Raw genomic sequence first — 12,200 nt, 5'->3', positions numbered from 1 at the left:
TATTTTCTGCCGGTGCACATTCTTTGTTTGTCCGCACCATTCTCTAGAATACAATATCTTAAGAACAACTGGAGGGAACTTTTTTCAGATTTGGCACAAACATCCACCTGAACTCAGAAGAACTGATTAACATTTGGTGGTCAAAGCTCACTGTGACCTCACAAAACAAGCTTTTGGCAACAACCAGGCGGCAAACTGTCTCTCTGGTCATGTGACCGGGACAAAACAGGTTTCTTGTTTGACTGTTTGTCTTCTTTGGAACTAAACAAATGCTGCTGAACAGACACACATACTGAAACAAGTCTCAACAAAGTGTGTGTGTGTGTGTGTGTGTGTGTGTGTGTGTGTGTGTGTAATAAGGGCGTGCACATGCAGGAGTGTGTTCAGCGTGTTGTTTTAATGTAACATCAAAGATGAAGCTGAAACTCAACATGCAGAGACTTGAAGAATCCAACATGTCCGCTCTCATTGTTACTGAAGTTAACTACCTGCTCGATTTATTTTACTCAACTGTAAACACAAGTAGTTATAATATTAATGTTGTCGTTCCAGAGCTCTGTGTTGGCTGCTTCTGTTGCTTATTTTTATGTTTATTAGTTAAAAATATGAGTTAAACATTGAAGCAGGAGACAAATAGATGAGATGAAATATGAAAAGAAGACAAATACTATCCTCTAATAACAACAAACAAACACCAATGAAAGGTTTTACACATTTATTTAAAAGATGTGTTTACATTTCAAACACAGAATAAAGAAATATAATTGTTTAATTATTCACTCATTGACACTGAGTTTAAAACAATTTAACATACTTTAATGAACAAATATATCATTTTATCCTGTAATATAATGAATTTATGTTTCTCTATAAATTACAGATTTAGCCGATAGATGATTCATTCATTTGTAACAAAATCCCAAAATGCTGCCGTCAAAGACAAAGAAAGCAAACAGAGAGCTGCAGATGACGTATTTTTGTCGTCCGACTCCAGAAGTTCCCTCGACTAAAAGTCAAAGCAGTTATTGATAAACTCCTCAAGTCTTTATTTGGATCCCATCACCTTCCGCTAAGTGGTTCCTGAGCAGAGGAGACGAGGAAGAGATGCAAGGAGAGAGGAGTCGAGGAAACAGATCTTTATGTAATTATTACATCGCTGCCTCGGTGCGTAATATTTTTATGAACAGTTACATTTGTAGAGTCCCGCCATGATTAGAGATTATTCCAGCTGTGTTCAACGTCTCTGTTATTTGTTTACGTTCCTCAAAGGATGCACCGATGTCTCCTCGCTCACAGCTCCTCCAGCAGGCCTCCTCCATCCTCGAGGTGCTTTTTAGGAACTAGGACGTCCTTCAAGACGGAGCGCTGAGATCGATATCCGGGTCACACGCCGGAGGACAGAGGAGACGAGGAGACGAGGAAGCTTAAAATCAGGGAATGAGAGACTCCTCGTCTTCATGGCTCCAAACACATGAATCAAAATAATCAAAAACTAAAACATTTTTACATATGAAAATGTTTACAATAGAAACAAAAAGTTAATTGTTGAACTAATTAAAAACAAAAATAAAATTATAAAACAATAAGTGAAAGAAAACTCAACATATTTTCAGTAATGAGACACCAGGAGGACAGGTTCAGCTTAACAGGTTAAATTCAGAGACTTTTCATTTTAAGGAATAAACATCGTAAATATAATCACCCTCTTCATCTCTAACTGCTCTGTTCCACTGTTACACAGACCTTCAGTGGTGATATCTTCAGTTTATCAATAGTGCCAATGATTGGAAACATCCTCTCAGTGAAAGTGTGTGTGAAGGTGTGTATGTGTGTGTTAGTATCAAGATCAGAGAATGACAGCTTTCCTCTGTGCCAGTCCAGATTCACTCTGATCCTCTGGAGCTTCTTCTGCACTAAGAGATCAGTGAGTGGAGCTGATGGTGACTCTAATAAGTATTTATCTTGACAGAACACTATTCTCCATAATCCAGATCGTATGCGTCCCTTCCTCTGGACAGACTCTTCTAACACACCCAGTGACCAGATTGTACTGTCTCCTAACTCGACATCCCAACTGTGAGTCCCTGAGTTAAATCCCTCAGAGCCCAGAACAGCGTGGTGTTTATCAATCCTCTCTGGATTATCAGGAAGCTTCTGTCTCTCTCCAAAACTCACACTGGTCAGATCTTCAGACAGGATGAGTTCTGGATGAGCAGTGTTTGGGTCCAGAATCAGAGGAGTGTAGGAGACCATGTCCTTCATCTTGTTCCAGATGTTGAAGGTCAGGTTGCCCAGGTGTTTGGCCTCGTCTATCAGAGCTCCTGAGAGCAGCTGTGGATCCTCCAGCAGGGGGCGCTGCTGGACTCTTTCCACTGCAGCCTTGTAGTTGTTCAGGAATGAGACGTCTTCAGCTCTCAGCTCGTCCTCTGTGGCTCTGACTGTGTCTGAAAGAGCTGCTATCTCTCTGCTCAGAGCCTCCATCTTCTCCTTCATCATCTGACTCTTCTGCTCCTCTTCCTCCCTCAGTGCAGCCATCCTGGCCTCCTCTTCCTCCTCTAGAAACTGGTGAAGCTTCTTAAACTGCTCCTTAATCTGCCTCTCTGTGCGTCGGGCCTGGACCTTCATGTGTTCTGCTGTTTGATCAGACTTCACTTTAACTTCTTCATAAACCTTTAACTTCTCCTTTAAGGGCTCCAGAGCTTCCTGAAGGTTCTTCTTGTGTTGTCGAACAGCTTCATCGATGGGTCTGATTGTGTGGTCGCTGTGTTTCTCTGAAACGCTGCAGACGAGACACACTGGCTGCTGATGGTCCAGACAGAAGAGTTTGAGTTTCTCAGAGTGCAGACTGCAGAGAGTCTCTGAAGCTCTCTGATCTCTCTCCAGTAAGAAGGACTCACACAGGTTCTTTAACGCCAGACTAACAGGTGGATGATCCTTTGAAGATCTTCTCTTACAAACTGGACACTCCTGAGTTGGTTTCTGTCTCCACCAGCTCTTCAGACAGTCTTTACAGAAGCTGTGGCTACATGACAGAACAACAGGATCTCTAAAGACTTTATGACAGACCGGACAGCAGAGATCCTCCTCTGATCTGGAAGCCATTTAGTCTCTGAGTGAAGCTGAAAACACAGAAAGTACATCAGTCATGGCTCCCCTCCGTCCTCTACTAACTTCACTGTTTTTAGTCAAACTCACATTCAGTGTGTGGAGCGTCAGCAGGTTGAAGCAGCAGTGTTGTAGTTTTCCTCTTTTCTCTCCTGTAGATGAACTCACTCAGAGGAAGTTGTTAGTTTGTTCTGAAGGTGAATCTGATCGTCTCTCTCTCAGTCTGTGTGTCTCTTTAGTGAGGAAGAATCACAAACTGTTTGTCTCAGGTGAGTCAGGTGAGGGGTGGAGCTTTGTCACTCCTCCTCTGATAAACACTTCACCTGTAACACAGGGGTGTGTTTCACTCCACAAACACCTACCACACCTTCACAGCTCACTGGTTAACAGGTTTTACCTCATTTTTATCTGCATGAGAAACTATTTCATAAAGAGTCAGCAGCAGGTAGAAGTACTTCAGTACATTAGTACTGCAGTACTGTAGTACTAATGTACTGTAGTACTTCTACCTGTAACTGTCCTCAGTTGAAGTCACAGCTTTGTAATGAAGGTAAATCTTACCGTCTGTCTGTCGGTGAGTCTCTTCTCACTGAGAACTGAACAGTAACAAACTGTTTCCTGTTTGTCTCAGATGATGTCATATAAGGGGCGGAGCTCTGTCAGCCCTCTGATGTGTTTCATCTTAAAAAGGAACAGATGATAAATATGATGAATAAGATCCATCACTCTGCTCTGAGATCACGTCTTCATGTCAACTTAACTTTAACGGAAAAAACACAAAGAAAACACGACCAGAGTAAATTCATGTTCACCGTTTCTGTCAGTTTTTACTTTGTTTGTTCTAAATCATGTTAAAGACTTATATTCGTCTTCTATTTATTATATTGTGTTTAATAGAGGTGCAGCTCTCTCCCTTAAAACCCAGAGTCTTTTCTGGTGTAGCGTCTCTCAATAGTGAGAACATCTTAAACCTTCTGTTGCTGCACACCAGCTGCTCTGAAGCAAAGGGACGAGCGACCTCATGCCGCATTCTCTCTAGTGTCCACCAGGGGGCGACTCCTCTGGTTGTATAGAAGTCTATGAGAAAATGACTCTACTTCTCTCTTGATTTATTACCTCAGTAAACATTGTAAACATGAGTTTATGGTCTCAACCTCTAGTTTCAAGTCTTCTTCAATACAGCATGATGTTCATTTAGTAAATGATGGTCCATTTAGAGTCAAACAGACCATAAAGCAGGGGATGCTTCAGGGGCTGGGCTACACAGTGATTGACAGGTCTCTATCAGAGACGTATACAACGTCACTCGATTGCCAAGATGGCGACGGCCAAATCAACAAATTTAAGGCTTCATAACATTAGTCCACAAACCAATGGGTGACGTCACGATGAGTAAGTCTACTTCTTATAAACAGTCTATATCCATGACTCAAGAACTGATATGCTAATTATTACAATTTCGGCATTGATTCTAGTTCGTGATTTTCTGCCAACTTTTTTCTATTGAACCCTTTAACGAAACTCTTCTCATTGCTTCACTCACTCTAGTTCTAGGTTGTTGTTGTTGTGGAATAAAGACTGATACTCTCGCTCTGTGTCCGTCTGTCCAGGAGAAGATGCTGGACGTTTACTGGCTGCTGTGTGTTTGTATTCGGACCATCGAACACGCCGACAACACCGGCTCTCTGTTCGCCTTTTCTCCGGAGTTCTACCTCAGCGTGGCCATGAATGCATACAGCGCCCTCAAGAACTACTTCAGCCCTGCAAACAGCATGGAGGAGCTACCAGGTAGAAGAAAACACTCATTCCACCAGAAACATCCTGTAACAAACGACCTCTTTACAGTTCTATTATAAGGAAAACGTCCATAAATCTGTTTAGAAATCATAGAAAAAAAGATGCCACAGAACTTGCTTAAGAATAATCATGTTTTTAAGTTTTCTTCAGTATCAAAGTAATCCAGTAATAGTTGTCTGTACATCTATGTTTACACTACGAACAGGAGCTGCGAATAGATGATTCAGCCCACTTTAAATGGAGACTATTTGACTAAATGTGAACAATTGTAGGATCAAAAGAATCTGGACTCAAGTTGTAGCTCAGAGATAACTCACTGAGTCCATGGCAGCATTCTACTTCCTGTTTAAATGTAGTGCCGAAGGACTTAAAGCATAGTTTATCTACCAAAGACTGGGTTGGGACACACGTTTTGGTCGCAGGAGACTTTATAAGGGACGCTAACCGTCTTTTATTTTACTTTTATATCTGCAGTGCACATTTAAGCCACAAGAGGGAGCCTTGATGTTCGATATTTGTAGCCCTAATTTATAACGTAACGTTTAATGTAATATTTAAAAAGGCCAGCGTACGTCCAGTTTGTTTAACCGATGGGATAGTTTGTAAACAAAACTTCAGCTAAATGCATTAATATGGTCCCATTATAAAGTATTTCTAGTATTTTTCTGCTTTAAAAGACATGTACACACAGAACATATGTCTCTGGTTTAGCTCTTCAGGTTAATGTGAGGTTCTTCTCGAGGTCTTTTGTGAATTTGCTGGTGATGGTTTGTCATTTTTTTTTAAAGTAGGTCCCCAGAAAGTCTACCGTATATAAAGAGTAATATAAGTGACATTAATATGTAATTCTATCTATAATCAATAACCTCTCTCGACTCACTGGTGTGAGGAGCACAGATTGATTTATGTCCTCATCACGATGCTGCTTCAGCTCTTCAGCGTGAACTGAAGCAGAATCCGGTTTGACTTTAACGCGTTCTGTCGTTCAGAACAACTTCTTCTGCTCGTCAGCACCACTTCATGTTTCTTTCTCGTCCTCAGGCTACGAAGAAACCCTGACGCAACTAGCTGCTATCCTCGCCAAGCACTTTGCTGATCCACGTATAGTAGGAACAGGTAACTCACACACACACACCTACACACACACACACACACACACCTGCACACACACACACCTGCACACACACACACACACACCTGCACACACACACACTCGCACTTGCACCTACACACACGCACACACCTGCACCTACACACACCTATTTGCACACCTGCACACACACACACACGCCTGCACTTGCACCTACACACACGCACACACCTACTTGCACACCTGCACACACACACACCTGCACACACACACACCTGCACACGCACTTGCACCTACACACACCTGCACTTGCACACGCATTTGCACCTACACACACACACACACCTACTTGCACACACACACCTGCACACGCACTTACACACACACACATTAACTGCAGCCTCTTTTCTCACGTCTGCCGTGATTATATTTACTTACGTTGATGCCAGAGGGGTCAAACTTTGCGTCGCCACAGTTTTTATATTGAGTTGTAAATTCGCGAGAGCACAGATGTGAGTCAGACACAGTTCGTCTGATAAAGTGCAGCCGAACGGTCTGTTCCCACTTAGAGAGTGTGTCCCTTTTGTTAAAATAGTCCATCGACAGAGAAACTCCTTTTAACTTTTTGTGCAGAAAGCAAAACAGCACTTTCCTGCTGCGGAGCTGTTTGAAGAGATGTATGTTTTTGGAACTGCAGGCTGGTGTTCATCAAGTATGCATGTCAGGAAATATGATGCGTCTGCTCAACAAGAAGACTGATGGTCGTGTGAGGTGCAAAAAAAAAAATCTGCCCGTTTGTTAAGATTATTGTTCAGATTCATTCTGGATTGAACGAAAGCTGCTTTTTGTTGTTCCTCTGAATGGGAACGCCAACAAATGCACATTACATTAACCCAAACACACTATTTGAGTATTATATTGTCTTGAAAAGACAATCCGTTAATATTGTTTCTATTTCATTATTTGTGTTTTCTCTTGTTTATTCTGTAATATTCTTAACTCAAGAATTCATATTCTAATTATGACAATTTCACGCAAATGTCTCGTAGATTAAAACGGTGAAGTGACGACATGTTTGGACAGACGTGAATATAAACTGCAACATGACTGGTTGATGGAGGGATCACAAATGTACTACTTCTCAGAAAGTACATTTCTTTGTATTTTCTATTTATTTATTCATGTTTTATTACCAGTTCTACATATATCTGTAGGTCTGGGTGGTCTTTCAGGAATACGTGAAGTTTGTATTGAATTGCCCAAAGTTGCTGGAAAGTAAAGCCCTGAAGACGACCGACTATACCAACCAACTGTAGAAGAGTTCTGGTTCTACCGACCTACTGTAGAAGAGTTCTGGTTCTACCGACCAACTGTAGAAGAGTTCTGGTTCTACCAACCAACTGTAGAAGAGTTCTGGTTCTACCAACCAGCTGTAGAAGAGTTCTGGTTCTACCGACCAACTGTAGAAGAGTTCTGGTTCTACCAACCAACTGTAGAAGAGTTCTGGTTCTACCAACCAGCTGTAGAAGAGTTCTGGTTCTACCAACCAGCTGTAGAAGAGTTCTGGTTCTACCGACCTACTGTAGAAGAGTTCTGGTTCTACCAACCAGCTGTAGAAGAGTTCTGGTTCTACCAACCAGCTGTAGAAGAGTTCTGGTTCTACCGACCTACTGTAGAAGAGTTATGGTTCTACCGACCTACTGTAGAAGAGTTATGGTTCTACCAACCAACTGTAGAAGAGTTCTGGTTCTACTGTAGAAAAGTTCTGGTTCTACCGACCTACTGTAGAAGAGTTCTGGTTCTACCGACCAACTGTAGAAAAGTTCTGGTTCTACCGACCTACTGTAGAAGAGTTCTGGTTCTACCGACCAACTGTAGAAGAGTTCTGGTTCTACCAACTTACTGTAGAAGAGTTCTGGTTCTACCGACCAACTGTAGAAGAGTTCTGGTTCTACCGACCTACTGTAGAAGAGTTCTGGTTCTAGTGTTCTGTGTTTAAAAGAATCTTCTTCCTCTCGTCCTCTCAGACATCAAAGACTCTCTGATGCAGGCTCTTGCCAGCTACGTCTGTTACCCACAATCCCTCAGGGCAGTGGAGAGGATCCCAGAGGAACAGTGAGTGCTTATTGGTTCAAAACTCTTCTCCGTTATCTTCATAATTGGTCACTTTTCTTTCTTCTTAATATTCTTTTTGGTATTTGTTAATATATTCTGTGACAGGATTCACCAAAGACACACAGCAACACAAACTGATGTTAACCTCCGTCTACTGTAGTAATACACGCAGAAGTACCTCATTTAGTACACACAGAAGTACCTCATTCTACCGCACTACAAACGATCCTTTAAGTTCACTACTCGAATATATACCGCTGAATAGTTCTCCTTGTTATGGCAACACAAAGTGACTTTGCTCTGAGATCAGTTTGTTCTTTTTAATCTTGTTTTATTTAGAATTTTTATCGTTTTATCCCGTTTTGTTGTTTTTATCTGATCTGTTGTAAATCAACTAAGTAATATAAATAAAATGCATTATTATTTTATTATTACAATAGATCTAGTGAATCTGATGACGTAGTTTAAAGTCGGAGCTCAAATAAACCTGAACAATGAGACGTGAGGTTTGTTGTACATTGTTTATCGTTGTTGTTCGCTTCCAAACGGAATGTTCTGGGCAGCGGCTTCCTCTGCTCAGGAGCTTCATTAGGTTTTATTTACGACATATTTACGGAGCAGAAAGTCTGAGTGATGATGATGATGTCACGTACGTTTTCAGACGCGTCGCCATGATGAGAAACCTGCTGGCTCCGTACGAACAGAGACCCTGGGCCCAGACCAACTGGATCCTGGTCAGACTGTGGAGGGTGAGCATGCACACAATGCACACACACACATAACATACACACACACACAGCTACTTCTTCCAATTCAACTCTTTTTATTCAAAAAGTGTTTTAAAAAATCAGTCTAATATTAAAAAGCTGCATCTTTTTAATACCAGAATCTGTGTGAGCCACTTCAGTACAAAAAGAAAACATGGATCCTTCTGCAGCGCTTCATAAATCTTCAGTAATCTACAGAAATAAGGTTTTCACACAGCAGCTCTGAGACGGGGCTCTGAATGCCCTCTGGCCTCTTCCTCTGCATGAATTAGACGTTTCCTTACTCGTAGCTCCTCTGCTCAGAAGAACGCCACCGTTTTTTATTTCTGTCTGAATGCAGGACTTTCATTTAGCTTCTATTGGAAGAAAGAACGACGCGTTAACGGACCGCCGAGTGAAAGACGTCTCTTTTAATTCAACTTTAGCAGAATCCTGAACGGAGCAGAAAGACAGAAGTTTATTTATCTCAAGCTATATTAAATGTTTTCCTGACTTATAAAGTACTATACTCAAGTAACATTTTGAGATTAATAGTACTTCACTTGAATATTTATATGTATTGCTATTTTATATTTGACAGATTATTAATAGAAAATGTAATAAATTGATGGATTATGTTTTATTCTACCCAGGAGTATAAATAGTACTTAAAATGAGCTCCACCTTTACCAGCTGCAACATTAAAGTGATCAACGCATTAATGCATCAATAATAATGATAATATATATTAGTCTCCACTGTGAGTACTTTTACTTTTGGTACTTTTTCTATATTTCTATGCTAATACTTCCGTCTGTCTCCGTGTTGTTGTTGTTGTTGTTGTTTCTCAGGGTTGTGGTTTTGGATACAGATACACTCGTCTTCCTCACCTGCTGAAAACCAAACCTGAGGACGCCAACCTGCCCAGTCTGCAGAGTAGGTGGTCTCTGTTTTTATTTCATTTATTCATCCGTTAAGCTGTCTGTCAGGGTGAATGTGAATGAGTGAGTTATCTCTTTGGTGGACCAGTGAATGATGAAGGTCTGCAGACTTCCTGTTGCCAGGATCACTTCCAGCACCTAAAACGAACTAAGCTGAATTGTCTCTTCTTTCTGTCTCTACATCCTCTTCTTGTCCGTTTTGTTTTGTTGTTCGAGTTCTTGTTCCCGGTTCAAGTCGGGCTCCTCGTTCTCTTTCATGATTTTCCATAAATAAATTGAGGCCGCGGCTGCTTTCCTAGACCAGGTGTATATTTTTACTACTTCGCTTTGATTTACGGCTTTAATTATCTGTGTGTCATCTATAAATGTGTCGTGAAGGTAAACGACGGTGGAGTGAGTGAGTGAAGCTGTCCGGCACGTTTCTGTATTTTACTTTAGGAAGCACTGAGTGATTAGAGTTGATTCAGAAAATGAGGTGATTACACAATACAGTGATTGTAAATGAAAACATGAAACTTTGTTCTGTTCCTCTCTCACAATATCTAACATACCGCAGTTCATTCTGTGCACAAACCTACACGTAAAAACAAGTCTGTTCTATGGAGGCCACGTGGCAAACTAGTTCTTGTTTTTTGGATGTATGAAACAAAAGTGATGCACGAAGTTAGTCGGTTAGCTTTAGAGACGCTGGTAGTTATTTTTTTACTTTTGGCAGCGCCAGGCTAGCTTTTCCCCCCTGTTTCCAGTCTTTATGCTAAGCTAAGCAGCTGCTAGTTAGCCTACTGACACAAGAGATCTGAACATTAGATTCTCAGAGAGAAAGAGAAGAAGAGGATTTAGAGGATTCTGTTCTTTTATCTGTGAAAAAGACAAACCCAATGAGGTCCGGAGTGCCTCAAGGATCCATCCTGGATCCCATTTTATTTATATTTCACCGAAACACCTTTCTTTTATTTTTATTTACTAAACCGGTATCTAAAAATTGCTGAAACGGTCGATTGTCGTTCTTGATCAAGAATGCTTTTTAACAGGCGGCAAACTCAGGTTCTGAAAAGTGAGGACAATGTGGAAGTGCCTTAAAGCTGCATTCTCTCTAATGTCCACCAGGGGGCGACTCCTCTGGTTGTATAGAAGTCTATGAGAAAATGACTCTACTTCTCTCTTGATTTATTACCTCAGTAAACATTGTAAACATGAGTTTATGGTCTCAATCTCTAGTTTCAAGTCTTCAATACAGCATGATGTTCATTTAGTAAATGATGGTCCATTTAGAGTCAAACAGACCATAAAGCAGGGGATGCTTGTTTTATGGCTTTATTTTGTATTTCTTTGCACTCTTTATTTTTCCTGTTTTGTCTTCATGTTGTATTCTTCATGCTTCCCGTGTCGTCGTCCTCTTTGCTTAAAGTTTCTTTTCCCACTTAACTGATTTTCTGCTCTCTCCTGCATGATATTTGACTTTCCTCTGCATGCCTTTCAGGGGATCTGTCCATTGCTAGTTTCCAAAGTAAGTTAATTTTTCCATCGCTGCTGATTCTGATTCTGCTTTCATCCCCAATTTTTTTTAATATATTTTTTTTATTTAGTAAAATCGCTCACCTTTTGTTTCAGTCTCACCTGAAGCTCCTCCGTCTGATTCAGTAGATGTGAAAGATTTAGATTGTAGAGAATATGTAACTTCCCAAATGACACTGTTAGTGTTTTAGAAATAAAACAAAGTGGAAAGTGTATATTTCACAGAAACACCTTTCTTTTGTTCAAATTAATTTTTTATTTGTATTTTTTTTCACTTGAATTTCATTGTAAAAAGCTTAAAAAGATGCATCATTCTGTAAAAATATCTAACTTTTACTTATCTTGATGGCTGAGTGAACTTCTTCTCACTTTAAATAAAAGTATAAATACTGCAGTATAAATATACTGCATTAAAGTCCTGCATGTAAATATATCAGTATTATAGCTTAAAAAGTATCAAAAGTAAATGCTGCTACTAAAATATTATTGGACCATTAAAACTTAGTTAACTACTTTCTATACAGTCGGCTAGATTAATATGTAAACAGTCATATATTTTAATTTAAAATCGTGTTATTCCAGCTGTCGGATACCTACGTTGCAGTACAAAGTACATCAATACTCTCCTCTTGAGGTGCAGACGGAGTAGAATACAAAGCAGTACAAGTTGGTCAGAGTGTCGTGTGTGTGTGTGTGTGTGTGTGTGTGTGTGTGTGTGTGTGTGTGTGTGTGTGTGTGTGTGTGTGTGTGTGTGTGTGTGTGTGTGTGTGTGTGTGTGTGTGTGACCTCTGTGTCGGATAATTAACCGTCTTTCACGCCTCACATTCGATCCTTGTGGGACGCAGAGTCGGAGAGTCGGAGGGCAGAGAGGAAAGAAAACCAATCTGGGAT

At 40.6% G+C, this 12,200-nt stretch overlaps 2 protein-coding genes across 2 annotated transcripts in view; one reads left to right on the top strand and one right to left on the bottom strand.

The window, feature by feature from the left end:
- Positions 1 to 12,200, top strand: part of rnf123 (ring finger protein 123) — a 100,191-nt gene that overhangs the window by 22,444 nt on the left and 65,547 nt on the right. The window contains exons 27-31 of the mRNA XM_079156478.1: positions 4,716 to 4,893; positions 5,944 to 6,018; positions 8,020 to 8,107; positions 8,769 to 8,856; positions 9,705 to 9,789. Of these exons, the coding sequence (XP_079012604.1) occupies positions 4,716 to 4,893; positions 5,944 to 6,018; positions 8,020 to 8,107; positions 8,769 to 8,856; positions 9,705 to 9,789 (514 nt within the window). The remainder of the gene's footprint in view (positions 1 to 4,715; positions 4,894 to 5,943; positions 6,019 to 8,019; positions 8,108 to 8,768; positions 8,857 to 9,704; positions 9,790 to 12,200) is intronic.
- Positions 702 to 4,714, bottom strand: LOC306693847 (E3 ubiquitin-protein ligase TRIM39-like). Its single transcript, XM_079156503.1, has 3 exons — positions 3,667 to 4,714; positions 3,196 to 3,338; positions 702 to 3,119 (listed from the first exon to the last, which is right to left on the bottom strand). Exon 3 carries the CDS (start codon positions 3,100 to 3,102, stop codon positions 1,714 to 1,716), a length of 1,389 nt encoding a protein of 462 aa, XP_079012629.1. The 5' UTR covers positions 3,103 to 3,119; positions 3,196 to 3,338; positions 3,667 to 4,714; the 3' UTR covers positions 702 to 1,713.

This window comes from Pholis gunnellus (assembly GCF_910591455.1).
Source record: "Pholis gunnellus genome assembly, chromosome: 3".
NCBI classification, from domain to species: Eukaryota; Metazoa; Chordata; class Actinopteri; order Perciformes; family Pholidae; genus Pholis; species Pholis gunnellus.
The sequence above is the reverse complement of the archived record's forward strand: the minus strand, read 5'-3'. Positions and strand labels throughout refer to the sequence as shown.

Bases quoted from the DNA above. Each gene is read 5' to 3' on its own strand.
- LOC306693847 (XM_079156503.1), bottom strand. From the start codon at position 3,102: ATGGCTTCCAGATCAGAGGAGGATCTCTGCTGTCCGGTCTGTCATAAA.